This window comes from Globicephala melas, chromosome 6, assembly GCF_963455315.2.
Source record: "Globicephala melas chromosome 6, mGloMel1.2, whole genome shotgun sequence".
NCBI lineage: Eukaryota > Metazoa > Chordata > Mammalia > Artiodactyla > Delphinidae > Globicephala > Globicephala melas.
Window position 1 is genome coordinate 80,721,688 of NC_083319.1, and position 26,831 is coordinate 80,748,518.

The window sequence follows — 26,831 nt, forward strand, 5'->3', positions numbered from 1 at the left end:
AGCTCTTTCAGAAGAAGGTGTAGGTAGATACACTCCACTTTCCACTGCTTTTTCACCACTTAGGCTGTTTAGTTCTGTCTCTTAAGATTTAGCATTGGATCATTGTTTTTTAAAATAGGTTTCATATTCATAATAAAAATTTCAGCAGTAAAATAAAACATGCATATCTTATAAATATGCAGTTGTTTTCCATGCCATAAAAGTTCTGTTTTTAAAGAAGTGTTAAGTCCTAGTTAGAAATTAAATTTGATGTAATCAAATGAGTCACAAGAGACTCTTCTTACAAATTAATAATACATTAATTTACTTTGCTACATTCTGGAAACAGTATCAGAATTGAACTTTTTGAGGGCCCAAGTCAGTATTTGTGATTTTAGCCATTAGGGCTCATGGTTCTTAGCCAAAGGGATATTCCAGGAAGTTGCTCTCTCCTCATCCATCTTATGTTGTCACCTAGAAACACAATGGACCTCAATGTCAAATTGCTCTGGTCACCAAATTGTTTACTGCAGAGTTATTTGTAATAGAACTGGAGATGAAATGGGGGAACAATGGCAACAATGTCAACAGCAACAAGACAAAAATACAAAAGGAAATGTGTACTCAAATGCCAAAATATGTGAATTGATGAGTTTTTGTATATAATAACTTCATGAGTATTAAAAATATCATAAGGACTATTTTTGGTAGAAAATAGTTTATTTTATCAAGTTTTTAGTTTTGGTTACAGTTTTATTAAATATATTCACAGACACATTACTGCAGCCCCAAAAGTTATAAATACTGCTGTTATATGAATGAACTTAATTAATTTAACATTTCTAATATCATTGCCACATTTGTGAAATTTATAAATACCAAGGGGAAGCTCGGAGAACAAAAGAAATTTAATATGAGCTTGTCATCAATGATCATACTGCACAGTCTACTCCTTTTTGCTTCATAATATGTTGAGTGATCTCAATAATAGTTTCCTGGTTATGTTTGTTACTGTGTGCTCAGAAGTAGATAACCAATGAAGCCCATTTGCTTCACAAACCATGTATTAAAATGAGGTTTTTGTACACTCTTCACTGTGAACTTCAGAGCTATGACAACTCAGAATCTCACTGCTCTTAGTATGTATTTAAATAATTTTTTATGTAATAGACTAATATTTAGAATAGTTTTAGTTTTGCCACAAAATTAAATGGAAATTATACAGAAGTATTTAGCATTTGATGATCCTTTTAGTACTAGTGAATTGTAGGACACAGTATGGCTCTTTCTTTTAAAAAATAATAAAGATGTTGGATGTTTTTTGAAGGAGTATACAGATCATTTTTCCTGTATAGTGTTTACAGGTGAATGTCACAGGTGTAGTCATGAAATAAATGTTACAGTAAGATGGTGTATTTTAGGATACTTGATAGCCAGTAGGAAAATATTTTACTGTTTTACGTAAGGTTCTAGCTCTGAAGAGTTATTCTTGATTCTAGGCTCAGATGATTCTCAAGACATTATACTAATCTCTGTAGCCACTGACACTGCAAGGATATACCAGTTTGGCTACTATTCCACTATCATTAGGGCATGGTATTTTTAAATGTTATTGTTCTAATAATGATTAAAAATAGATCCTACTGTTTTAATATAACTCCGGCTGCCATAAATACCATAGATGTGGTGGCTTACAACAACAGAAATTAACTTTCTCACAGTTTAGGAAACATAGTTTCTACTGAAGACTCCTCCTGGCTTATCTCTGTGTCTTCATGTGGCTTGAGAGGAGAGAGAGCACAAGCTTGCTCTCTGGTGTCTCTTACAAGGTTTTTTTTTTTTAAATTTATTTATTTATTAATTATTGGCTGCGTTGGGTCTTCGTTGCTGTGTGTGGGCTTTCTCTAGTTGTGGAGAGCGGGGTCTACTCTTCATTGCGGTGCACGGGCTTCTCATTGTGGTGGCTTCTCTTTGTTGCAGAGCATGGGCTCTAGGTGCACGGGCTTCAGTAGTTGTGGCACACAGGCTCAGTAGTTGTGGCACACAGGCTCAGTAGTTGTGGCACATGGGCTTAGTTGCTCCGCGGCACATGGGATCTTCCTGGACCAGGGCTTGAGCCCATATCCCCTGCATTGGCAGGCGGATTCTTAACCACTGCGCCACCAGGGCAGTCCCTCTTAAAAGGTTTTTGCCAAGTCTGCAGAGCAATTGCTTTTGGAATAGTAAAATTTAGGCTCTGTAAGCGGAAAGTGGGTCTAATTACATATAGTTTATGATCTTTGTATTTATTTATATGGATTATAGCCCATTAGGAGCAAAGTGGATGAGACCCACAATCAGCGCTTCAAAAACTGAAAAGAACTCAGTGTATCAAGAGGTCCTTTACAATAAAGCTGTCATTATAAATTATATTTTGAAATTACACAGAAAAGATCAGGTAAAAGCAAAGATGCTGTGTCAGTTGGGAGTATTCAGAGAAACAGAACCAGTAGGATATATAGAGATATATGTAAGAGGAGGTTTATCATAGGAATCGGCTCACGTGGTTATGAAGACTGAGAAATCCCACAGTCTGCCTTCTGCAAGCTATAGAGCCGGGAAGTCTGGAATTATAATTCATTTTGAGGCCGTAGGACTGGGAGCTGTTGGTGTGAGTCCCGGAGTCCCAGGACCCAAGAACTAGGAGTTCAGATGTAGTAGCCCAAGAAGAGAGACAATTTGTCCTTCCTCTGCCTGTTTGTTCTGTTCAGGCCATCAAAGAATTCGATAATGCCTATCACATCATCATGATGAGGGCAAGTCTTTTTTACTCAATCTACTGATTCAAATACTAATCTTTTCCAGAAACACCCTCACAGATACACTCAGAAATAATATTCTACCAGCTATCTGAGCATCCCATAGCCCAGTCAAGTTGACACACAAAATTAACCATCACAGATAGCTCTCTTTTTCTACCATTCCCCCCTTGTCATCTACATTATGGTCCTTCTATACTCTGTGTACATCATTATGTTCTCAGGGGGTGTAATTTGACTGGCACTACACTTGAATCCTTGAAATAGCAAGTTGTTTATAGTAAGGGTTTATGCCCTTCTTATTTCATTACATATAGTAAAATTATATTTAGATAGAAAAACAATGGTAGCCTAGCTGGTTCTGCTTCATCTCCTCTGATCATTTAACACACATTTTTCTCTCTAATTAAATTATTATTCTTTTCTCTGTTTAGTGGAATTATCTCAGAGCTTCTGTGGTATTTCCGTAATTTCTTTGAGAATTTATTTTAATGGTTTTTCCACCGAAGAATCAAATAATGAACCCCGCAAAATACTTTAGGATTGATTACAAAGTTGGAATATTACATTCTCTGATGATCTTTCAAGACTAGGACAAACTGCTTTATTAGTTCATTATTCTTGAACTCATTTCATATAAATTTTAAATACAAAGTTTCTAAATTATAAAAAATTTAGAATACGTTTTGTTAAAATGCTTTGATTTCAATATCTATGTTATAAACATACTAAAATATTAAGTTTAAACCCACTAATTTTTTAAATTTTGAAATAATTTTGGGCTTGAAGAGTTTCAAAACTAGTACAGAAAGTTCTCATATATGTACCTTTTACTCATATTCTTCTAATGTTAATATCTTTTACAACCATGATACATTTATCAAAACCAAGAAATTAACTTTGGTACAATACTATTAAGTAAACTAGACTTCATTTGGAATAAAGTATGGCATGGGGAACCTAAAACATGTATTACTTGTCCTTAGCTAGGTGAGACAAACTCTTGTTTCTGTATTGTGTTATTAAACCATCAGAAACAACATGCTGGAACTCTGATCTTGATTCACATAAAGGTGCTGAGTGCTGTGTTATAAGATTTTGTTATATTATCAGAATTTATTGTGTTCATTTTTTAAAATATGCATTTGATGAACATTTTAAATTTACATAATTTTTACTCAGTTGTCTTTAAGAAGGGACCTGAATAAAACAAAAGATTCTTCAAATGAATGAATGCTTGCTTAATCAGCTAATCAGAAATGTGTTATGCAATATATTTTATTTGCTTTAGCTACTAGGATAAATTGACAGAAATAACTTCTCTTTGGTACCTGGTAAAATATCTTTGTTTTCTTTCAGTGGTTTTTATCATTAAAATAACTCATAATTAATTGACTTGTAAAATATTCTTTATTTCTAAAATATTAGAGAAAAGTTTAGTGGTAGAATGTTCCTATAAAACTTCTCAAGTCTACAATGTGAGTTTCATCTTGGTTTATACCAGATGAGTAAGGTAGAAAGTTAACAGAAACCAGAAGACTTTGATTTGGTGTTGAAAGTTTTCCTAGTAAATGTAATTTAGTATTACACATTATTAAAGGTTTGAACTCTATCTTGTGCTTGTTTAGATTTTGCTTCTTTTTCCTCGTATTTTTTTCTTTTAAAAAATGTAAATTAGGATGCCAGTTTGCTCTATGAAGATATATATACCTTAAGGATTTAACTATAGATACATTAACCACCATTTAGAACATGATGATATTTGGGCCACCAAATTTGTCCTTTTTAGAGCTGAGCTCTGGTTTGTAAATAATTTGTGACAAGCAGGATTTTATGTATTTTTATGTAATTATATTCATGGATTTGCAGATATTATGCATTCTCTCTAACTTTAAGGTATAGGGAATAGGTTTCTCTAGGCAGTGATGTCCCCAAATTTGGCAGCTTATCAGAATCTTGTGGAGCAGTTGTTAAAAATAAAGAATACTGGAGATTTTGGTTTGATTGGATTAGGTAGGGCCTAGGCTATATAGCCTTCATTTTACATCTTAGAACTGCCTTTCTGGAGGCTGAGAACTTCTCCCATTAAAAAAAAAGGGTGAGGGGGCTTCCCTGGTGGCGCAGTGGTTAAGAATCTGCCTGCCAATCCAGGGGACATGGTCCCTGGTCCAGAAGGTCCCACATGCCGCGGAGCAACTAAGCCCGTGCGCCACAACTACTGAGCCTGTGCTCTAGAGCCTGTGAGCCACAACTGCTGAGCCCGCATGCTACAACTACTGAAGTCCGCGTGCCTAGAGCCCGGGCTTTGCAATGAGAAGCCCACACACTGCAATGAAGACCTGACGCGGCCAAAAATAAATAAATTTATTTAAAAACCCAATAATTTATTGAGATAAAATTTCACATACATAAAATTAACCATTTAAAGTGAACACAATTCGGTGACATTTAGTACATTCCCAGCGTCGTACATCTAACACTCTATTTGTAAGGCATTTCCATCACTCCAATGTAAAACATCTTACCCATGAAGTGATTCTTCTCCATTCCCATTTCTCCCTAGTCTCTGACAACCACCAGTCAGGTTTATGTCTCTATTTATCCATTCTGGGTATTTCATATAAATGGAATCATACAATATGTGACCTTTTTTGTGTGGCTTTCACTTAGCATAATGTTTTGGAGGTTCATCCATGTTGTAGCATGTATTAGTACTTCATTCCTCTTCATGGCTGAATAATATTGCATTGGTTGGATATATCACAGTTTATCCATTTCTCTATTGATGGGCATTTGGTCTGTGTCCACCTTTTTTTTTTTTTAATATCTTTATTGGAGTATAATTGCTTTAAAATGGTGTGTTAGTTTCTGCTTTATAACAAAGCGAATCAGCTATACATATATCCCCATATCTCCTCCCTCTTGCGTCTCCCTCCCATCCTCTTTATCCCACCCCTCTAGGTGGTCACAAAGCACCGAGCTGATCTCCCTGTGCTATGCAGCTGCTTCCCACTAGCTATCTATTTTACATTTGGTAGTGTATATTTGTCCATGCCACTCTCTCACTTCATCCCAGCTTACCTGTCCCCCTCCCTGTGTCCTCAAGTCCATTCTCTACGTCTGCGTCTTTATACCTGTCCTGCCCCTAGGTTCTTCAGAACCATTTTTTTTGTGTCCACCTTTTGTATATATAAATAGTGCTGCTATAACCATGTGTATACATGTACTTGTTTAAGTACTTTTTTCACTTCTTTTGGTTGTATACCTAGGAATGGAATTGCAGGGGTCAAATTGTGATCCTGTGTTTTGCTCTTTGAGGAACTGCCAAACTGTTCTATAGCAGATGAACCCCCTCACCAACCACCAGCAATTTATGAGGGTTCCAGTTTCTCTACATCCATCCTTATTTTGCATTTAAACATTTTAATTATAGCTATCCTAAGGGGATATGATGTGATAACTCACTGTCATTTTGATTTGTATTTCCCTAATGACTAATGATATTGAGCATTCTTTCATGTGCTTATTGTCCGTTTATGTATCTTCTTTTGAGAAATGTCTGTTCAAGTCCTTTGTTCATTTTTTAATTGGCTAGTTTGTCTTTTTGTCATTGAGTCATAGAAGTTCCTTATATATTATAAGGAACTATATTATATTCTATATTATATTATAAGAAGTTCCTTATAAATTCTTATAAATTCTTATTAGATTCTTATTAGATGTATGACTTATAGATTCTTATTAGATGTATGACTTGCAGATACTTCTGTATTTATAGGTTGTTTTTTTCACTTTCTTTGGTAATGTCCTTTGCACAAAATATTTTCATTTTAATGAGGTCTAGTTTATCTGTTTTTGTTTGCTTGTTTGTTGCTCATGCTTTTTGTGTCATACCTAAAATATCCATTGCCAAATCCAAGGTCATGAAAATTTTACACACACACACACACCCTTTTTAAGAGTTGATGATTTTAGCTCTTAGATCTTTGTTCCATCTTGAGTTAATTTTGTATATGGTATGAGGTAGGAGTTCAGTTTCCTTCTTTTGTTTTTGGAAATCCAGTCCCAGCATCATTTGCTGAAGAGACTGTTCTTTCCCCATTGAATGGACTTAACCATCTTGTCAAAAATCAATTGGCAATGTATGGGTCCATTTATGGACTCTCAGTTCTATTGCCCTGGTCTATCATTATGCCAGTCCTAAACTGTCTTCTTGTCTGTAGCTTTATAGTAAGTTTTGAAATCAGGAAGTGTGAGTCCTTCGACTTTATTATTCTTCTCCAAGATTGTTTTGGCTATTGTGGGTCCCTTAAATTTCCGTATAAGTTTTAGGAACAGTGTGTCAGTTTCTACAGAAAGGGAAGCTAGGATTTTGATTGGGATTGCATTGAGTCAGTAGCTCAAACTGGGGAATATTGCCAACGTCAAGTCTTCCTACCCATGAATGCAGGCTGTTTTTCTATTTATTTAGGTCTTTAATTTCTTTGAGCAATGTTTTGTAGCTTTCTGTAGCTTTTTGTAGTCTTCTTTAATTTCTTTGAGCAATGTTTTGTGGCTTTCTGTGTACAGGACTTTCACCTCCCTGGTTAGATTTATTCCTAGATATTTTATTCTTTTAGAGGGCATTGTAAATGGAATTGTTTGCTTAATTTGTTTTTTTTTTTGGTTGTTGTTAATATTTATTTATTTGTGCTGGGTCTTAGTTGCAGCAGGTGGGCTCCTTAGTTGTGGCATAGGAACTCTTAGTTGTGGCACGCATGTGGGATCTAGTTCCCTCACCAGAGATTGAATCCCCCAGCCCCCTGCATTGGGAGCGCAGAGTCTTAACCACTGTACCACCAGGGAAGTCCTGCTTAATTTTTTTTTTAGGTTATTCATCACTGGTGTATAAAAATGAATTTTTTTTTTGCCACGCTACACAGCTTGCAGGATCTTAGTTCCCTGACCAGGGATCAAACCCGGGCCCTTGGCAGTGAAAGTGCAGAGTCCTAACCACTGGACCGCCAGGGAATCCCAAAATAAAACTGATTTTTGAGTGTTGATCTTGTATCCTACAACTTTGCTGAATTGATTAGGTCTAGTAGCTTTCTTGTGAATTCTTTGGAATTTTCTTTGACATTTGCAATGGAAATAGATTTACTTCCTTTTCAATCTGTACACTTTAAAATTTTTCTTTTTCTTCTCTAATTGCTCTGGCTATAACTTCCAGGACAGTGTTAAATAGCAGTGGTGAAAGTGGGTGCCCTTGTCTTATTTCTGATCGTAGGAGGAGAGTTTTCACCATTAATTAAGTATGCTGTTTATTAGCTGTGGGTTTTTTGTTTTTGTTTTTTTAAATAAATTCCCTTTACAATTTTAAGATAGCTAGAAGGTAACTATAGTTTTCTGAGTGTTTTTATTATGAGAAAGTGTTGGGTCTTGTCAAGTGCTTTGTCTGCATCAGTTGAGATGCCCATCTTTTAATATGTCATTTCTAAGTACAGATCTATTTTTGTCATTTCACTACTAAGAAATTTTACTTACACACATATTAAACTCTGAACAAAGTAACATACTCCTCTCGACTAATTTTTGTGCTCTATTTTTCATTCAAGCTGTGTTCTTCACTCCTGTGGTAGGTAGAATAATGGTCCCTCAGATATGTCTACATTCTAATCCCTGGAACCTTTGTTATGTTAGATTACATGTTAAGAGGAATTAAGGTTGCTTATCAGATGACCTTAAACTAAGATTATTCTGGATTATCTAGGTGGGCCCAGTGTAATCACAAGGGTCTTTTAAAGTGGAAGAGGTAGGGTAGGCAGAAAATGAGAGTGAGGAGATGTGACTTTGGAAGAAAGGCTCAAAAATGCAACATTGCTTGCTTTGAGGATTAGAGGAAGGGGGCCAAGAACAAAGGAGTGTGGGTGGCCTTTAGAAGACAGAAAGGGCAAGGAAAGGGATTCTTCCTTAGAGCCTCCAGGAAGGAATGCATTGCTGCCCACACACTGACTTTAGCTCTGTGGAGAGCAGTGTCAGACTTAGACCTACAAAACTGTAAAATAATAAATTTGTGTTGTTTTAAGCCACTAAGTTTGTGGTATTGGTGTAATAATACAAAATAAATGTAACTGCCTGAACATATTTTATTTATGATGCTGGTTTCTTCAGGCAATCTCATGTCTGGATTTCCCTTAGGTTATTAAAATTGTAATCATTATTGAAAGCCCATCTCAAAGCTTCCTCAACGATTAAGCTTTTTGTTTTTCTTCCACACCATCTCCCAGGTGTCCTCTCCAAATACACCTAGTTTCTCTCTCCTTGTTTCTGTAGTGCTTTTTTACTTTCCTCATGTTATCTAACAATACAGAGTTTTGGAATATAGTATTCGGTATTGGCTTTATTAAAATTTTATTATCCTTTAAAAAACGTTCTGTTATCTTGGTGTGTGTAAATTTGGGTTTATATGTAAGTTTTTTTCACTTTATATGGTTACACCTCTAATTTTTTAAACATTTGAATCTTTTGTTTCATTTTAGACTGAGAGATAGGCAACTGTATCGTTCTCAGTCTTGTCTTTTCTGTTAACAATCTGTATTGCATATGGTAGACAATCCATATATGTTTGACTTTAAATGTACTTGTAATTTAGGTCCTATAATTTACATTTATGAACCAGAATATTATAGTGGTGAATTCTTTCTATCCATATACTGAGGGAGTTATATATATAATTAAGTTGTTGTGAGGCATGTGTCAGTTTATATAAACCATATTTATTGAAACCAGTGATTAATATTAAAGGTGATTATAGCTTCTCTCCAGGCATATTTTAAGCAAGGTCAGATTTTTTTTTTGTTTCTTTTAATGTTAGATGTGTAAAAATAGAGAGATTTAGTTGCTTCTCAAGACTCTTGAATCATTGATTTATCATGTTTGTCTGTTTCTATTTTTAAATGATTTGTTTTAGAAGGATGGTGTTACAGATAATAGTGCTTCTTTTTTTAACTAAGAAATGTATTTTGGAGATTGGTCAAAATGAATATTTATAATATAAAAAAAAGTTTAATTCTTCTTTATCATTGATTCCAAACAAGAAGAAAAAGCAGGATTGTTTACTCCCCTAATGGTAAGAAAACAAGTCTTCTAGGAGTAAAAGAAATTTCAGCAGAATTGATATTTTTTCAATAACATACTTTTGAGTATTTACTGAATGTGATATTTGTGTCTCGTAGAATGGAGATGTATGCATTTCAATTCTTCATCCACCTGTAGATGACCCACAGAGTGGAGAACTGCCGTCTGAAAGGTGGAATCCTACTCAAAATGTCAGGTAAGGAATTACATAAGGAATAATCTGGTTTTTAGGTGGCTCTGAAGATTGGATATTATCTTTTAACAAGTACAAACGAATCCTTTCTATATTTGGTGGTTTTGTCTTCTACTGGAGCTTTAAGTAGCATGTATGCCTCATTTTGAAGAGTTGTAATTCTGGAGTAATAATGCATATGTTGTTACTCATTTCTCTGTGTTCACTTTGGAAGAATTTTTCTACTCTGAATTCTTCCTCTTACATTAAGTTCCATCCTGCAGCTTTGGATTTCATGAGTTCCATGTTTGGATTGGTTGCTTCCTTATTCTAGGATTCTTATTACTTTTTGCTGAAAAGTCTTAGTCTTTACACTTTGTTTATCCATTCACCAGTTGATGGACATTTGGGTTGTTTCTGCTTCTTGGCTATTATGAATAATGCTGCTGTGAACATTGTGTGACATTGAACATTGTGTGCAAGTTTTTATGTGTACATATGTTTTCATTTCCTTGGACATATACCTGGAAATGGAATTGGGGGTGCATAACTCAGTGTTTAACTTCTTGAGGAACTGCCGTATTTTCCAACATGGCTGCACTAAATTTTACAGCATTCCCACCAGCAGTGTGTGAATTCTAATTTCTCCACATCTTTGTTAACACTTGTTATTTTCCATGTCTTTTATTATAGCCATCCCAGACGGTGGACATGGTATTCTCATTGTAGTTTTGTCATCAGTGTGTTTCTTTTAAAATAACTGTCAAAATTTTAGAATGGTTTTAGATTTTTAGAAAAATTATGAGGAAAGAACAGATAATTCCCATATTCCCCACACCTGCAGATTTCTTTGTTATTAACATCTAACATTCATTTGGTTCATTTGTTACAGTTAGTGAACCTGTATTAGTACATTATTATTGACTAAAGTCCATACTCTTTCACGTTTCCTTAATTTTTACCTAATGTCATTTTTCTGCTCTGAGATCCCCATGCATGATAGATAGCACATTATATTTAATAGACAGTTCTCCTTAGACAACTGCAGCAGTTTCTTGGACTTTCCTTGGTTTTGATGACCTTAACAATTTTGAGGAATACTGATCAGGTATTTTGTAGAATGCCCCCCAAATGGGATTTTTTTTTTGATGTTTTTCTGCTTATTATACTGGAGTTATGAGTGTTGGGGAGGAAGACATGGAGGTAAAGTACATTTTCATCACGTCATAGCAGGGGTACATACTGTCAGCCTGACTTACCACTCTTGATGTTAACATTCATCACCTGGCTGAGACTCTTGTTTTTAGGGTTTCTCCTCTGTAAAGTTCCTCCTGTCCCCCTTTCTGTTCTGTATAAGGGAAGTCCTAGGTGCAGCCCACACTAAGGAGGGGGGAGTTATACTCCCACAAGGCTGAGATACCTGTATAAGTTACTTCAATTCCTCTGCACAGGAGATTAATCTGCTCTCCCCCATTTACTCATTCATTCATTTTGTTAATCATTTTTAATGATCTGGAAGCTAGTAACTCAATTAGAATCTCCATTTTTGTGAAAAGCAAAGAACTTGAAGCTTCCTGATGCACACAAGGATTTCTTACCTGTCTCTTATCAAGTTATGTGTTTGCTTCCCACCTTCTGGGAAGAGTAGACCAAAAAGTCTATTCAAGACATATCAAATACTATTGATTATGCTGGTTACTCGTTTCTTTAGGTACTTTGTTCCATCCAGTATACTTAGAAAGGATTGGGAAAATAGATACATTTTAGATTTCAACACATCTTGCCAGTATATTTTTTTAATGAGAAAAAACTGACTTCCCTTTTTAATTTAAATAAATGTGTTGATACACCTCACCTTGACAAACATCATGCCTCTGAATAATTCTCAGATAGATCAGGCCTTGAGACTTGCCATAAGTTTATTATGTCTATAAAATAAGGAATCATTGCATATTCCATATACTTTCTGCTTTACTTTAGTGGGACTCTCCCTCGGCGATGATGCATACGGGCCTCTCACTGTTGTGGCCTCGCCCGTTGTGGAGCACAGGCTCCGGACTCGCAGGCTCAGTGGCCATGGCTCACGGGCCCAGCCGCTCCACAGCATGTGGGATCTTCCCGGACCGGGGCACGAACCCGTCTCTCAACCACTGCGCCACCAGGGAAGCCCTGATGCATTTCTTAACAATAATCAGAGATGGAATTAATTTGTTTTAGTGAAAATATAATTCCAGCAGCCCCAATCTATACATATCTGAATTTATTATACTCCACTATATAGCAAAATACTTTTTTTTTTTAACATCACTCTATGCTTTTAACAAAATTATTTATGAGAAGGGAAAAGCAGTCGGCTCTATTTGTAAATTTCTCTTTGTTTTGTACATCTTATGTTTCATCACTAGGCAATGCACCATAGAAATATTTGGGATGTGTGGGAGGTATGCATTTCTTGTAAAGGGCAGTTGTGAAAAGGGAAGCTGGAAGGGAGAACTGATAGAATATTTCGTATGTCTCCAGGGGCATGTATATATTTGAAGACCATTGTTTTACACGAGATCTTTTATGATCATTAGTAAAATTAGTATATTTCTACTTCATCCCCTCATATCCGTATATCACACAGTTGTTAGCTGATTATTTAGACCTTTAACTTATACGTACTTATTACTTGATTTTTCAGCATCAGATGGTATACTGACACTTAGATATAAAAGAAAAGGAAACCTTCTACCTCCCCCTTCTAACTTTTAAATATTATTGTTTATTGTCAGGGTTATAAAATTTATAATCTGTACTCTGTAGCTTAATCCCAGTTTTAAAAATTCTTATTCCTGTTGTTAAATGAATTCATTGTTTGTTCCTCATTATTTTACTTCCTTTGGTCTATTAACTGGCTGAAATTGTCCATCAGTAATTTCTCAAGGGATTGCTCCTAGGAGCTGTATTACATTCCGAGTTGTTATGTGTTCAAAGTACTATGTGCTTGTGTATATGGGAGTATACGTGTGTGTTTGCCATTATACTTCAAATGACAGATTTTAACTAGATATAAGATTTCAGGATCATGCTTTCTTTCCTTGAGGATATTATGGGATTACTCTGTTGCCTTGGAGACGTTTGGCTACCCTATTTCTCATCTCTTTCACACTATATAATTGTTTAAGAGGCTGGCATGCTTTCGAAAGAAACACATTATTTTATCAGTAAAATTAAACTGACAATGTAGAGAAAAGGTTTTAAATATCTTGGAAGATTTGTTGAAAAATTGGACCAAAAACACAGAGTTGTCTTTTTTTTTTTTTTTTTTTTTTGCGGTACGCGGGCCTCTCACTGTTGTGGCCTCTCCTGTTGCAGAGCACAGGCTCCGGACGCGCAGGCTCGGCGGCCATGGCTCACGGGCCCAGCCGCTCCACGGCATGTGGGATCTTCCCGGACCGGGGCACAAACCCGTGTCCCCTGCATTGGCAGGCGGACTCTCAACCACTGCGCCACCAGGGAAGCCCCAGGGTTGTCCTTTACGTATGATTTTGGTGCTTGTTTTTCAGGACTAGTAGTAACCCTAGAATAGAAGAAGTAGTAGCTCTAAGGTGTTAGTGATTCTTGCTTTTGGAGGTTGAATGTTGAATCAAATGCTTCACATACCGCCACCACACCCACCCTTTGAGAAAACAAGCCTCCTTTTTTTTTTTTGGTGCGGCTTAAACAACAGGAATTTATTTTTTCACAGTTCTGGACTCTATAAGGTACCGGCAAGGTTGGTTTCTTCTGAGGCTTCTCTCCTCATCTTGTCTTCTCTCTTTGTCTTCACATGGTCTTCCCTCTGTTCATGTCTGTGTCCTAATTGCCTCTTCTTATAAGGACATTAGTTATACTGGATTAAGACCTGTTCTAAGGACCTCATTTTAACTTAATTACCTCTTGAAAGACTCTGTCTCCAAATATAGTCTGAGGTACTGGGGGTTAAAACTTCAGTATAGAATTTGAAGCCTCCCTGTTCTTTAGATGCAAAGCCCCAAACAAGATTTTTCTCATTGCATTCTCGTGCTGCTTGGATGGACAATCTATTACCATTACCCACAGGAATTCAAAATTTTTGCCTTTACTTCTATGTAAATACACACAGACTGTATTTGCCTTGTCTCAGCCTAAAATATTATAAACATTTTTTCTTTTTAAGAAAGGTCTGTTTGGGGAATTCCCTGGTGGTCCAGTGGTTAGGATTTAGTGCTTTCACTGCTGTGGCCCAGGTTCAATCCCTGGTCAGAGAACTAAGATCCCACAAACCATGTGGCATGGCCAAAAAAAAAAAGAAAGGCCTGTTTCTCATTTAATCCATTCCTTTCAGGGCAGGGAACTCCTTTCATATTAATCTGCCCTTTAAAACCACCTTAGCCACTTTGGGCACCAGCATCATTTTTTTTTCTCTCTGGGCCCTCAGGTCACCTGAGCCCCAATTTAGAAGCACCTGGACTTCACATGAGGGATTGCCTTCCCTGCATTTATGCTTTTTTTATTTAGAGGCTTCACAACCAGAACTTAGTTATCTTCAGATTGCCCCTTTGATCTTCATCCATGGCTCTAAAGGGTATTTGCATTGGAAATCGTTACCTTCTTGGACCTTTTTGTTTCTTTCTTACTTAGTTCCATATAATCATTGGATGGTTCTTCAATGTGTTTCTTGGGGTGGGAGAGTGAATGGAGAGTTTTGGTGTTTGTGGATTTCTAGGGGGGGACATAGAGTGTTTTGCATGCCTTGTGGAACATCATCTGGAACACCTGGTGATGTCCAGAACTCTGAAAAGTCAGGAAGGTACTACCTAATGTGGGACACTTTTCCCTTTCCCATTTGTTTCTGTGTTATTTGTTTTGAGACAAGGGAGCTCCTTAAGGTAGTAAACTGTACATATTTCTCACAGGTTATTTACGGCACTGAAATATCAAGAGGCAAGATATGAGATGCCAGGGATTTTCCTTTATATCCCTTTGCTACTAAATTATCCAGAGTAAGCACTGTCTAACTAAGGGTTCTAAGCTCCATATCCAGTTTATGGCTGTAGCCAAGACAGCAGTGGAGGTGGCAGAAGGTTCAGTTCAGCCTGTTGTAGGGTCTTGACTGCTGAATGGCACTGTTATCTGAAAGTGGTTCCATGTTCACACGTGTTTGGACTCCTCCATGACCACCTGCACTAGTCTTTCATTTAACACTTCAGTGAACATATTCAGAAAATAAAGTTGTACAGACTTTTGTAACCTGAAGAAGAGTAAGGAATTCCTGTTACCTTTGAGAGCCGAAGTCGATTTATATAACAAGATCTAGTGAGTAGTGAGAGTTGGCTAAAGGGGAAACCAAGAAAAATGTACTATGCTACAACTGTAGGGATCCAGAGTGGCAGCCAGCTAGCTTCCACTAAAAGCTCAGGAAGCCAGCATACTTTCTGGAAGAAGAGATCCACAGTCCTATCCTCAGATGTCCAGGATTAAGTTTAGGCGGTGAGAGTTCCTTATGGAATTGGGAAGTTTTGAGGAGTAGGCATTAGTCAGCAAAGAAAGAAGTTGGGAGGATAGGGCCCCCCGATGCTGCTACATGTATGTGATTAGGAGTCCACAACACCATGCCTCTTCTTGGTGAAAGAAAGAAAATGTGCCTTAATCCATGTTCTGTCCAGAACCAAGTGGGAGCTTCCAGGGGGTGGGTGAGGTGGGTGGGTAGGGGGTCTCTCAGACCTTGCAGTAGAATTCACAAGTGCTTTCTCTGAGGCACCAGCCCCAGAACTACCTGCCATACCTGCTGCAGGCTCTTGGATAGGAAAGTGGTCTTTGGTAGGGATTTGCTTTCCTTTGAAGGATAGATAACAGTGTTTTCTTTGCCACTGTGAAGATGTATCATGGGACCAGATTTATGGATCCACTCCAGAGGCCACACCTTCATGTAGAAGCGTCTCTCAGGAGTAGGGTAGGGTGTTGTTTTCCTATCTAGTATTCTCTATAACCCACTGAAAGGGCAGGGAGCTAGAGACTGCTGCAATGATTGGGTGGCAAAGTAGACAAGGTCATAGGAAATGGCTATGGCTGTGCTGTTCCTAGGGCTCCTGTAAACCCCATTCTGGGCCAGGACTATTTTATTTATTTGCTCCCTTGATGTTTGCATATTGGGTCCCACTGCACTCAGATTGCTAGTTTCATTCTGTGAAAATGATATGTATTTTGTGTATTTAAAATTTTTCCTTTTTAAACTAAAATGTGATTTGGTCATTTTGTGTATTTTAATCTGAGACCCTTATTCCTACCATGTGTTCTCAGGGGTATGTCAGTCAACGGTAGCTCCAGGGACTGCACAGCAGGAACTGTTGTATTTGTTAGTTGCTTTATTATTTTTTAAAAAATATTTATTTATTTGGCTGCTCTGGGTCTTGGTTGTGGCACATGGGATCTTCGTTGTGGCATGCAGGATCTTTGGTTGTGGCATGCGAACTCTTAGTTACAGCATGTGGGATCTAGTTCCCTGACCAGGGAGCAAACCCAGGCCCCCTGCATTGGGAGCTGGTAGTCTTAGCCACTGGACCACCAGGAAGTCCCTGTTAGGTGCTTTAGCAGCATAAAGAAAAACTGTTTGTAGTGTGTGGACTCATTAAGCTACCACGTTTTATCTTCCCAGTCATAACAGACTTCTTTACCATGATGTCATCTTTAAATTTCTCTCCCATCTTGAAAGCATATAATGAGGATTGAGTTTTAATTGGGTGATCTTCTGGTGTTACTGGTCCATCTTTTGAAATAGTGTAAATGAGAGCTTAAAAGAGCCCTTCTAGGTCAACTAGAAGGGTCAGGCAGTGAGCTTTGCTTCTCTGTACGTCACTTTTTAACAAATTAAGGCCTGTAAAATCTAAGAATCTCAATCATTCAAACTCTCTTTCAGTATTTCTATGTATGTTTTAAGAGTCAAGTAAGTTGAAGTTTTAAAGAATGAACCCTTTCTACCTCACACGTTGCCTGGGAGGGTCTGTGTATGCACTGGATGAAAAATGCCCATCTTTAATCCTACAGAATTCCAAACTTTTGCTGCTTGGCTTCTGGGGAGACCCATAAGCCATGTCTTCTTTGTTGAGCTAAGGCCAGTTTCTGCCCTCCCTGCTAAAATTGTACTTGCGGTGACATAGTAGCTAACAGAGAAAGGGCAGACCCATCTCACTGATTACTGTCTGTATGTTGAAAAGGGACAAATACAGTATTACCCATTGGGTCATAGATGTTTAATTATGATCTCTTATCTCCCTTAAATACTTCTTTTTTCTTGTGAAAAAAATACAATAAATGAGAAAGGATTTTAAAATACTTACTGAAACTAACAACTGAAACTAACAACTGAAACTAACCAAATAATAGCAACAACAACAAAAAAAGGTAATTGTTGGAATAGCTTCAGGATTCAATTGTGTTTTGTATGTTCTACATACATTTCATTTTTCCACTCTATAAAAATAGGATTAATACTACTACCTTGCAGAGTTGTTTACCATGCTACAGATGTAACACCTGTGTTAAATTATTTTGGTACAAGTGCCAGACAGTTTAAACTATGTATGATATTGCTTCCCATCCTTTTCCAGTCACGTTACATAGAAAATATGAAATGATAGTATTCGTAGATCACAATGTAGTAAGCTGAAGATGCTCCTTTGGCCAGAAGTTATTGTTCCAGAGGCTCAAGTTGTCCCAGGTCCTACCTACCAATCTGCCTGAGGGAATCACATACAGTTTACCTGTAACCCACTCACAACATACTGGTTGGGAAATTTTGAATAGTATATTGCATATGAATTGCATCAGGAATCTTCATTAGTGTTGGAGTCCTTTGCCAGCACTTGGTGGTATGTCTACTGCTGTGGGTAGGTAGGTTTTTATGAAGGTGTGGCATGGTTGTTGTTTGAAGGTGTACTAGAGGAAGGAGATTAACCCCATCTGAATCAGTGGAATGGATTCCCTGTACAAAAAATGGCTCTACTCTCCAGACAAAGGGAGGAAGTGAAAACGTGCTGGGTTAATAACTATTATCACAGTCAACTACAGTTAGTGCCTGAGGCTTCTGAAAGCATCATGTATTTCAGTTTAGGGAGTGAGTACATGGTATTAGAAGTGAGTTTCTTATGATAGAACTAGATGATTCACCATTTTAAAAAATTGTACTTCCCAATATGGCATTTTAATAATAAACACAAGATATAAGAAAATCAACCTGGTGAAACCACTCCTGGGAAAAATTTCCTAATTCAGTTAATATAATTCATCTAGACCTGTGTTGTCCAGTATGATAGCCACTGACTACATGTGGCTATTTAAACTTAATTAAAATTAGTACTAAAAACCTCATTTCTTCAGTTGCATAATCTACTTTTCAAAGTGCTCAGTGGCCACATGTGGCTAGTGGTTACCATATTGGATAACACACAGATTATACATTTCCATCATCACAGAAAGTTGTAAAGAAATGCTGATCTGGACCATTAAACTGTACCACAGTTTGTCCTTATCCTGCTTATCTTTCTATCAGGTTTTGTATATGTTTTCTTCTGAAGCAATCCTTACGGAATTTTTCTTTCGCTTCTAGGATATTGTCAGTCCATTTTGCATTTTTGGCAATGATGAGTTTCTTTAAATTTTCTTAGTGTAATTACTGAAGAAGTCCAGAAGGATGGAAGTGGGGGTACAGGGAGTTATTCTTACCCTAATAGAAAGGTGGGAAGTGTATATGTGGTAAATGAATTTGAACTAGATGGGAAAGTTTTCTTTGAAAGTGCCTTTGTCGTAATCTTGTATAATCACATAACAGAAACTCTCTACCCTTTTTAGGAAAAGGTTTCATCAAATCAAACATCTAATTGCCTGGTTCCCTCCCTTTATTTTTTGCTTGGGGCCAGGAGCAAAAGGCTATTTTGCAACAACAAAATCTATAACCTCGCACCAATGAGAAAAGGTAGAGAAATTTAATTTTTCCTCCCATGTTTCTCCTTACCTACATGCACATAGCTTTTAGGGGAGAAAAAAGCCTGGGAACTATTTCAAACATTTTTGGAGCTTATTGAGCTTATTTTATTTCACAGAAACTTTATTCCCTGTGATTAAGGTGTCTAGTTTTTATCTGTGGATGAAAATTTCCCACAAGATTTCTGAGCCCTGCGAGATCAGGGATGGCAACTAACTCTCTCACTATTGTACATCCAACATCTCACTAGATGCCTCTGGCACAATAGTAAGGGTTTAGTAAATATTTTTTGAATCAAGATTTCTGTTATTCAGAGACTAGTTCTTCCATGTCAAGGCTATTGCTTTTTCTCCATTCACCTGCTTAACTCTTATCTTGCTTCCCTTAGAAGTATGGAAAAGAAATACATTTGTATGTGATATTGGTTTTCAGATCTTCTAAGCAGCCATGGTATGAATTAGATATATGGAGTAGCATCATTTTTACCCTTTTCCACAAAAAGATTGCCTTCAAGCTAAATGTTTTTTGTTCCTGCTTTTTCCTATTGCACTTAACTTGTTAATTTTTTAAATGTTATTTGGAAAGCTTCCAGACCTCCAATTTTTGTAGATTGGAACATGTTGCCAGTTAAGACAGTGCCTTCTACAGAGTTCATATTTTGCCCTGCAACCTAACTTTTATGCTAAACTCAGATTCCCTCTGCTTTGTCTCCCAGGTAGCAGCTTGTTCCTAGCCTAGCCAGATGAGTACTGAAAACAAAATTTTGATACTCTATTTCCATCTCCCTAAAGTCTCAAATATAGTCTTAAATTTAAAACAAAATACTATTGAATACTGTGAATATGAATATTCATAGCTGACCCTTTTTTCCTGTTTCTAGGACTATCCTGTTAAGTGTAATCTCATTGCTTAATGAGCCCAACACCTTCTCCCCAGCCAATGTGGATGCCTCGGTTATGTTCAGGAAATGGAGGGACAGTAAAGGAAAAGACAAAGAATATGCTGAAATCATTAGGTAAGGTGTTTTGTTTTGTCTTCTGTTTGATTACTTCAAGTCTTCATACAGAACCAAAGTATATCCTAGAACCAAGGGTTTAAATTGAACTTAAATATCCACTCCACTTCTGTCAGTTAGATTTATTGTTTGGGAGGAGGTTTCTGCCTGAGCCTAATGAGTTTGGCTTTTGAGACAGCAGATCTGATTTCCCAGGACACAGAACTTCCAGGTTCTAAACTAGTCACGTTTGCAAACTCTTCCTCCAGATCATTTTAGGGACACTGTTCTGGGTTTTGAACATGTCCTTTAAATGTATCAAACACCCAGTGTATTCCAGACATTCCAGGTATTTTTGTTTTCAAATTTTTTATTAGTGAAACCTTATATGGCCTTTCTGACCATAGCAGCAAGTATCTTCTAGGAATCCCCATTATCAGCAACTCTAGTATATGGTCTAACAGAGCCCTAGAATAAGAATCAGGAGACTGAATAAGAATAAGGAGTAGATTCTTATTCTACTTCTAACAGAGTAGCTCTGCCACTGTCATGTGACCTTTTATCAGTTAACTTTTGGGGGTTTTTAATATTTCCATCTGTAAAAAAAAAAAAAAGGTATTAGGCTCAACCATTCATCTCTCAAATTATATCCTACATAGGATATAAGATTTTCCTAACAGTACTTAGTGATTGGTAGAGCCCCAAGGACAGTTGCAGCACATTCTGTGACTTTTCAAAGTCCCTCTCTATAAATCTAGTTGGCATTATACCATGTGATATGAAAAAAAAATGCATGTCATCTGACAGCTGAATAAGTTTTCTGCCCACTGTAATCAGCTTCTTAGACCTTCTCCCTAATCCAGAGTCATTTAATGAAATTACAAGGATAGAATCTGGGCATCTGTATTTTGTTTTTACCAAGCCACTTAGGTGACTGGTATATACCAAAGATTGAAGATAACTAGTGTAAATAGTAAAGACCTGTAGAAGTTTAGAGTGAGAGTGGACTGAGGATTGGAAAATGGGAATGCTTCATAAAATAGTCAGGACTGGAGCCTGATGTTCAAGGAAAGGGAGGGTGTAAGGCATAGTCTTTCTCCTTAGAGAGCTCATACTTTTGTTTGTAAACAAAGAAATGAACATGTAATATGATAAGTGCAACTGTAGAAGCATAAACAAAATACAGTGGAAGGAACATATAATATGGTTCCTAGGAGAGATAATGCTTCATAACCAAGAATTTTTCAGGGAGAGAGAAACATGCTTGCTAAAACACGGGTGTATAATAACAGCATGACACATCAAGAGAATTGTAAATTCTGATTTGAGAAGTAATGGGAAATTAAGAAATGCATCAGGTCTTAAAAGACACTGAAGTCATAGGGTGGGTTTGGTCCTTAATCTTAGAGGTGTTGGAGTGTCACTTAAAGATTTTGTGTGAAAGGATAATCCTATTTGAGTTCCAAAAGAACACAACTGACCAGGATACCGGCTGAGGTTTGAGGAGGCTGAGATGAAGACTAAACTGACGTAGTAACAATCAAGAATGAGAAAACAGATTTGAAAACATTTAAGACTTTGGAGTAGTAAGAGTTATAATTTTAGGAACTGAATACTCCATGGAGGTGGACAATGACAAATGCAGACTTCCGGAGTTAGGATTCCTATGGAACGTCAGGACGGAGACATCCAGTTGCTCATATAAGGGTATAGAGCTCAGAAGAAAAGTTTAGGCTGGACCCTGATGATTTGAGAGCTGTCAGCATGAAGGGTTAGAACCATGGGAATGGACAAGATGGTTCAAGGAGAAAGCTGTGAGAAGAGAGATTCAAGCCTGAAAGCCTCAGCAGCATCAGGATGTAAGGCAACAGGATCCACCAAGAGAGGTCTAATTAAAAGGGAGAATAGTGGTTGTGTTTTTGTGGGGCTTTTTAAAGTACTTTATTTATTTGGCTGCGCCGGGTCTTAGTTGCGGCATGTGGGGTTTTTTTTTTTAATTTTTTTAAGCTGCGGCATGCGGGATCTTTAGTTGCGGCATGCGAACTCTTAGTTGTGGCATGCGGGATCTAGTTCCCTGACCAGGGATCGAACCCGGGCCCCCTGCATTGGGAGCACAGAGTCTTAGCCACTGGACCACCAGGGAAGTCCTGAGAATAGTGGTTTGATGTTTTTAAGTTCAGTTTTTCTAGTCCCTTGAGGGGTCGAATTTTCATACTTGTTGAAGGAAACATTAACCTTCATGCGTTCATACAGTCAGTATTTGTTGCACAGCTGTATGTGCCCAGGCGGTGTTCTAAGCACTGGGGAAATAGAATTAACTAAGATAGACAAGGTCTCTGCTCACATTCAGGGGCGCAAGGAGAACAATGGAAAAATGAACAAATGAGGAAGATGAGTAGGATAAGATGAAGGAATTACAAGATGGCTGCTTTAAGTTGGATTGTCCGAATAGGCCTCCTCTAAGGTGACATATAAGTTCATATCTGAGTGACAAGAAGCAGTCAACCGTATGTAGGGCAGAAGAGCAACTGGTCCTCACAGAAAAATCAACTAGGTATGTTTGCAGGTACTAAAAAACCCCCCGAGTGGCCTGAATGTTTTGGAATTGGAGAAAGTAATGGGTGGCGAGAATGAAGCGATAGGCAGGTGGATCATGCAAGACTTTGGAATCCAACATAAGATATTTGGATTTTTCTCTAAGTAGGAGGACTATTGAGTTGATGGGACTGCATTCCGAGTTTAGTGCGGGAAGACAAGGCGGAAAACCTGAGGTGATTTCTGGCCAACCAGCATGTGAGGTGCATGGCTTTAAATGCCCTTCAGAAGGGTCTTTTTTTTTTTTTTTTTGCGGTACGTGGGCCTCTCACTGTTGTGGCCTCTCCCGTTGCGGAGCACAGGCTCCGGACGCGCAGGCCCAGCGGCCATGGCTCGCGGGCCCAGCCGCTCCGCGGCATGTGGGATCTTCCCGGACCGGGGCACGAACCCGCATCCCCTGCATCGGCAGGCGGACTCTCAACCACTGCGCCACCAGGGAAGCCCTCAGAAGGGTCATTTTTAAGTGTCCTTCAGAATGGTACCTGATGGGCTAGAACCTTTGGTGTAGTAGAAGGTATCTTATCAAAGATGCTTTCAGGTAGGTAGGTACTAAAGTTCAGAAACCAGTAAGGAATTTTGGATTGTTTAGGCCAATTATAAATCCATCTTCCAGAGACTTATATAAACTATCCTCCCTTCAGGAAACAGGTGTCAGCCACTAAAGCCGAAGCAGAAAAGGATGGAGTGAAGGTCCCCACGACACTGGCGGAATACTGCATCAAAACTAAAGTGCCTTCCAATGACAACAGCTCAGATTTGCTTTATGACGACTTGTACGACGACGACATTGATGATGAAGATGAGGAGGAGGAAGATGCCGACTGTTATGACGATGATGATTCTGGGAATGAGGAGTCGTGACGTGCTCCTTCGAGGCCCCTGTACTGCCCTGCCGTCTCAGGCCAAAGGGAGGGGAGCAAGTGGGGACCTAGCAGTGGCCCCTCAGCAAAAACCTATCATGGGGGTGGGGAAAACAAACGGCTCCTGGTGACTCCCCTTATGGATCTCAGTTTGCTCCTTTTTATGGACCTCTTAACGGAGAGAAACTAATCCTCCACAGAATGTCTGAATTCTTGCATTCTTTACCCTTCCATCACTGTATTGATTCTTTTTTTTTTTCTTTAAACTCAAACTCCCACCTCACTTCGTCTCTGCAAAGTGTTCACAGCAAAACACGTTTGGTCTGTTTTTAGATTCTTGAAGAATTAGTCTTTCATCAAGACGTTTAATGTGTTTAAAGCTGGGAACCCATCGGGAGTTCACAAGTGCTGCATATGCTGGGTAGCAAAAGAAAAAAAAAACCGTAAAAGCCCCACAAAACATTTCTTAACAAAGCAAATTTGCCAAGTTTTAGCTGCTCATTTACCTTAGTGTGTGTGCATTCGTTCAGCCCCGTGGTGGTGAATTTTCTTTCCCTTCTTAAGGCTGGGGTACAGCAGGCATCAGGGACTTTGTTCTGAACCTGTTGAAACGTGTTCCTAAGGGCACAGGGCCCTTCAGCCTAACACAGAGGCCTCAGCTACTCTGAGAGATCAGATTTTGTTTTTCGAAATCGATTGGGATCTAAAGCCTGAAATAAATATTCATACTTTACATAGAACTGATTGCTATTTATTTTGAAGGCAGAGTTATTTTTTTCCCCCAGGGAGTGGGGAGAGAGTGGGGATTAGTGTGTGTGTGTGTGTGTGTGTGTGTGGAGTCTTAGTGACGGGAACGAAGAGTTAAAATCACTATGCTGGTTTTGGTTGATGCTGCTGGGGGAAAAAGTCAAACTACTGGGGACCACTGTTAGGAGAGAAAACATCTGTTTTATATATTTAACATGGCCTTTCCCTGAAAGATACACTCTCACCATGAGGATTTTTTTTAAGTAGCGAGTTTTAATTACTTAGTATTAATACTAGGTGCATGTGTTAAGATTTTGGTTTTCATTGAGCTGCTTATACTGATAGTGGTAACTGTGGATATATGTGAGACATGCGTGACCGGTTCCCGCTTTTCTCACTGGATGTGACCTGGACTTTTCTCTCCTTTCAATGTGCTCGGGCTATGGAGTGCAAGCGGAAGTTGTGCATGGAGCTTTCCCCTGAGCTTCTTTGACTCTTCTGGCAGAGCCAAGGGAGTTGGCTGCAAGCAGTGTCTGGGCAACGCTAGATCTTCCTGCCACGCAATTGCTGCAGCCTTGATTTCCCCGGTGTCGATCGTGTGTTACTTCAATCAATACCGAGTTCCATCAGCCTTCACCAACCAGGGACTTCTTCAGTACTTGGCGATGATTTTTGTTTCTTATGGGGGCGGGTCAGTTCACAGGAGGGCAGTGTTCTTTCAGTGGGGAAAATACCGCTATGAACCTACTTCAGATCCCTGCGCGCTAGCGTTCAACTCCTTTTCTTCAGATCGTATAGCTCAGAAAGAACGAAAGGGTTGATGAGGGACAGAGGTAGGATGGACCCTAGGACACAGTCTGTGATACTTAGGTCCTTAGTTCCTCCTTCCTTTCTGATCTCAGGGTTTTCATTCGCTCTTCAAACTCTCCAAACATTTGCCAACTAATTCCCAGCAGCCTTCTCTGGAATCTAGTCTTAAAAAAGTGGGAATGTTGAACGTGCTAAGGTTCACATGGGACACTGTTGAGCCTGGTCCCAGAATCTGTCCAAACTCCATGGCCTACTTGCACCCCTGAGTCAAGCGACTCCAGTCAGATTCAGAGAACAGAGCAGCTCTCCTGTGACAAAATACCGAGTGCAAACTCTCATAGAAGGACGTTGAAACTAGTTTTTTGCCCCACACATACTCATAATGCTCTGATCACCCCCTATCAATCACTCCACACTCCCAAAACACACACGCGTGCGCCGCGTGCTTGGTCTTACGCTCTCTCGGAGCCCTAAAACTAAGCCTTTTCTCTTCCTGCCAAAGCGTCTCTCCCCCAGGGCAGGCCAGACTCCTTGGCACTGTGGGAGGTGCTGTGCTACTCAGCCCTGTCGCACAGGCCCTGCTGGCCTCTGTTTTACGTTGACTCAGAGAGCCAGGTGGAGGTTTTACCTCTCAGCCTTTGGGGTGTTACTCTTCAGAGCTGGGTTTGCCTCTGATGAGAGTAGTCATCAGTTCCAGAAAAGACTGGGGTGTGCTGATTTGCTAGGAGGTGGGACATTCTGATAGCTCAGACTGACTTGTAAAACCCAGGTGCTGGTTCCAGAGCTCTGTCCTGCGAACACATACTATGGCAAAAGAAAACTGAAGCACGTAACTTCTTTCGGGAGTGGAGATCTCAGGCTTAGGCCACAACCTTGTGAGTACAGTTGTGCTGATTATTTGGTGTAACATGAATTCAGGATCCATCCTGCATTTTTAGGTTCCTTTCGATTCTAGTGGAGGCCTCTGGACGCTCTTCAGGTCTGTGTATTTTGAGGCTGGGTGGAGAACGTACATTATGATTCTGTTGTTGCTTCTCGCAGTCTTCCCCTTTCATTTCACATCATTCCAGAGTTCTTTTTTCTATTAGCCAAGCTTTTTTGTAGTCCCTTCTTTCCTCTTCCCTGGTAATTATTTGCTTCTTTATTTGCTGGTTTCCTTATGTTTGGAAAATACATAGTAAGCGATTGAAGGGGAAAATGTGTAGTTCTCCACTGAAAATTAACTCTCTACCCTCCCACCCTGATTTTTAAAAAGGTTTACATTTACAAAGATTCAGATGCAATTTTCAACTATTCTGAAACCAGCAGGACACACCTGACTTTAATAGTTTTCTTAGCTGAAATTGTAGATGTTTTTCTTTAGTTTAACTTATGAGAAAAGATTATCTGATGCATTTTGTGTTCAATTTCCCCTTTAGTGGTTTATTTTTTGTCTTTTTCTGCCCATCTGTCTACTAATAAAATGTGAAATAAAATATACCTGTATTGCTACTTCCCCATGGGATGACCCTCTTCTTTTTTTGTGTATTAAAATTAAAAGGTGGTCTTAATACTTGCTCTGTTCCCTTGCAGATTATGCACAGGAGTCAGCTGAAAAACTAAAACAAAAACCAAATCTTGCTCACCTGCCTTTTGACAGTCTGCTCAACTCACCTCCTTACAGAATAAATATCCCCAGATCCTTACCAGCTTTTAAGAAAGGTTATTAAAGACAAAGCCATTTGTTAACCTTAATTCTGAAATAGGGCGCAAGCTGCCAGTACAAGTAGGTCGGTGA

At 38.6% G+C, this 26,831-nt stretch overlaps 1 protein-coding gene across 1 annotated transcript in view; it reads left to right on the top strand.

Annotated features, from left to right (window-relative positions):
- The window catches only part of UBE2R2 (ubiquitin conjugating enzyme E2 R2), a 94,770-nt gene extending 68,844 nt beyond the window's left edge, over positions 1–25,926 (top strand). Inside the window, exons 3-5 of the mRNA XM_030832710.3 lie at positions 9,992–10,089; positions 19,929–20,063; positions 23,279–25,926. Coding sequence (XP_030688570.1) covers positions 9,992–10,089; positions 19,929–20,063; positions 23,279–23,498 — 453 coding nt within the window. The 3' untranslated portion in view covers positions 23,499–25,926. The remainder of the gene's footprint in view (positions 1–9,991; positions 10,090–19,928; positions 20,064–23,278) is intronic.
- The last annotated feature ends 905 nt before the right edge of the window (positions 25,927–26,831 follow it).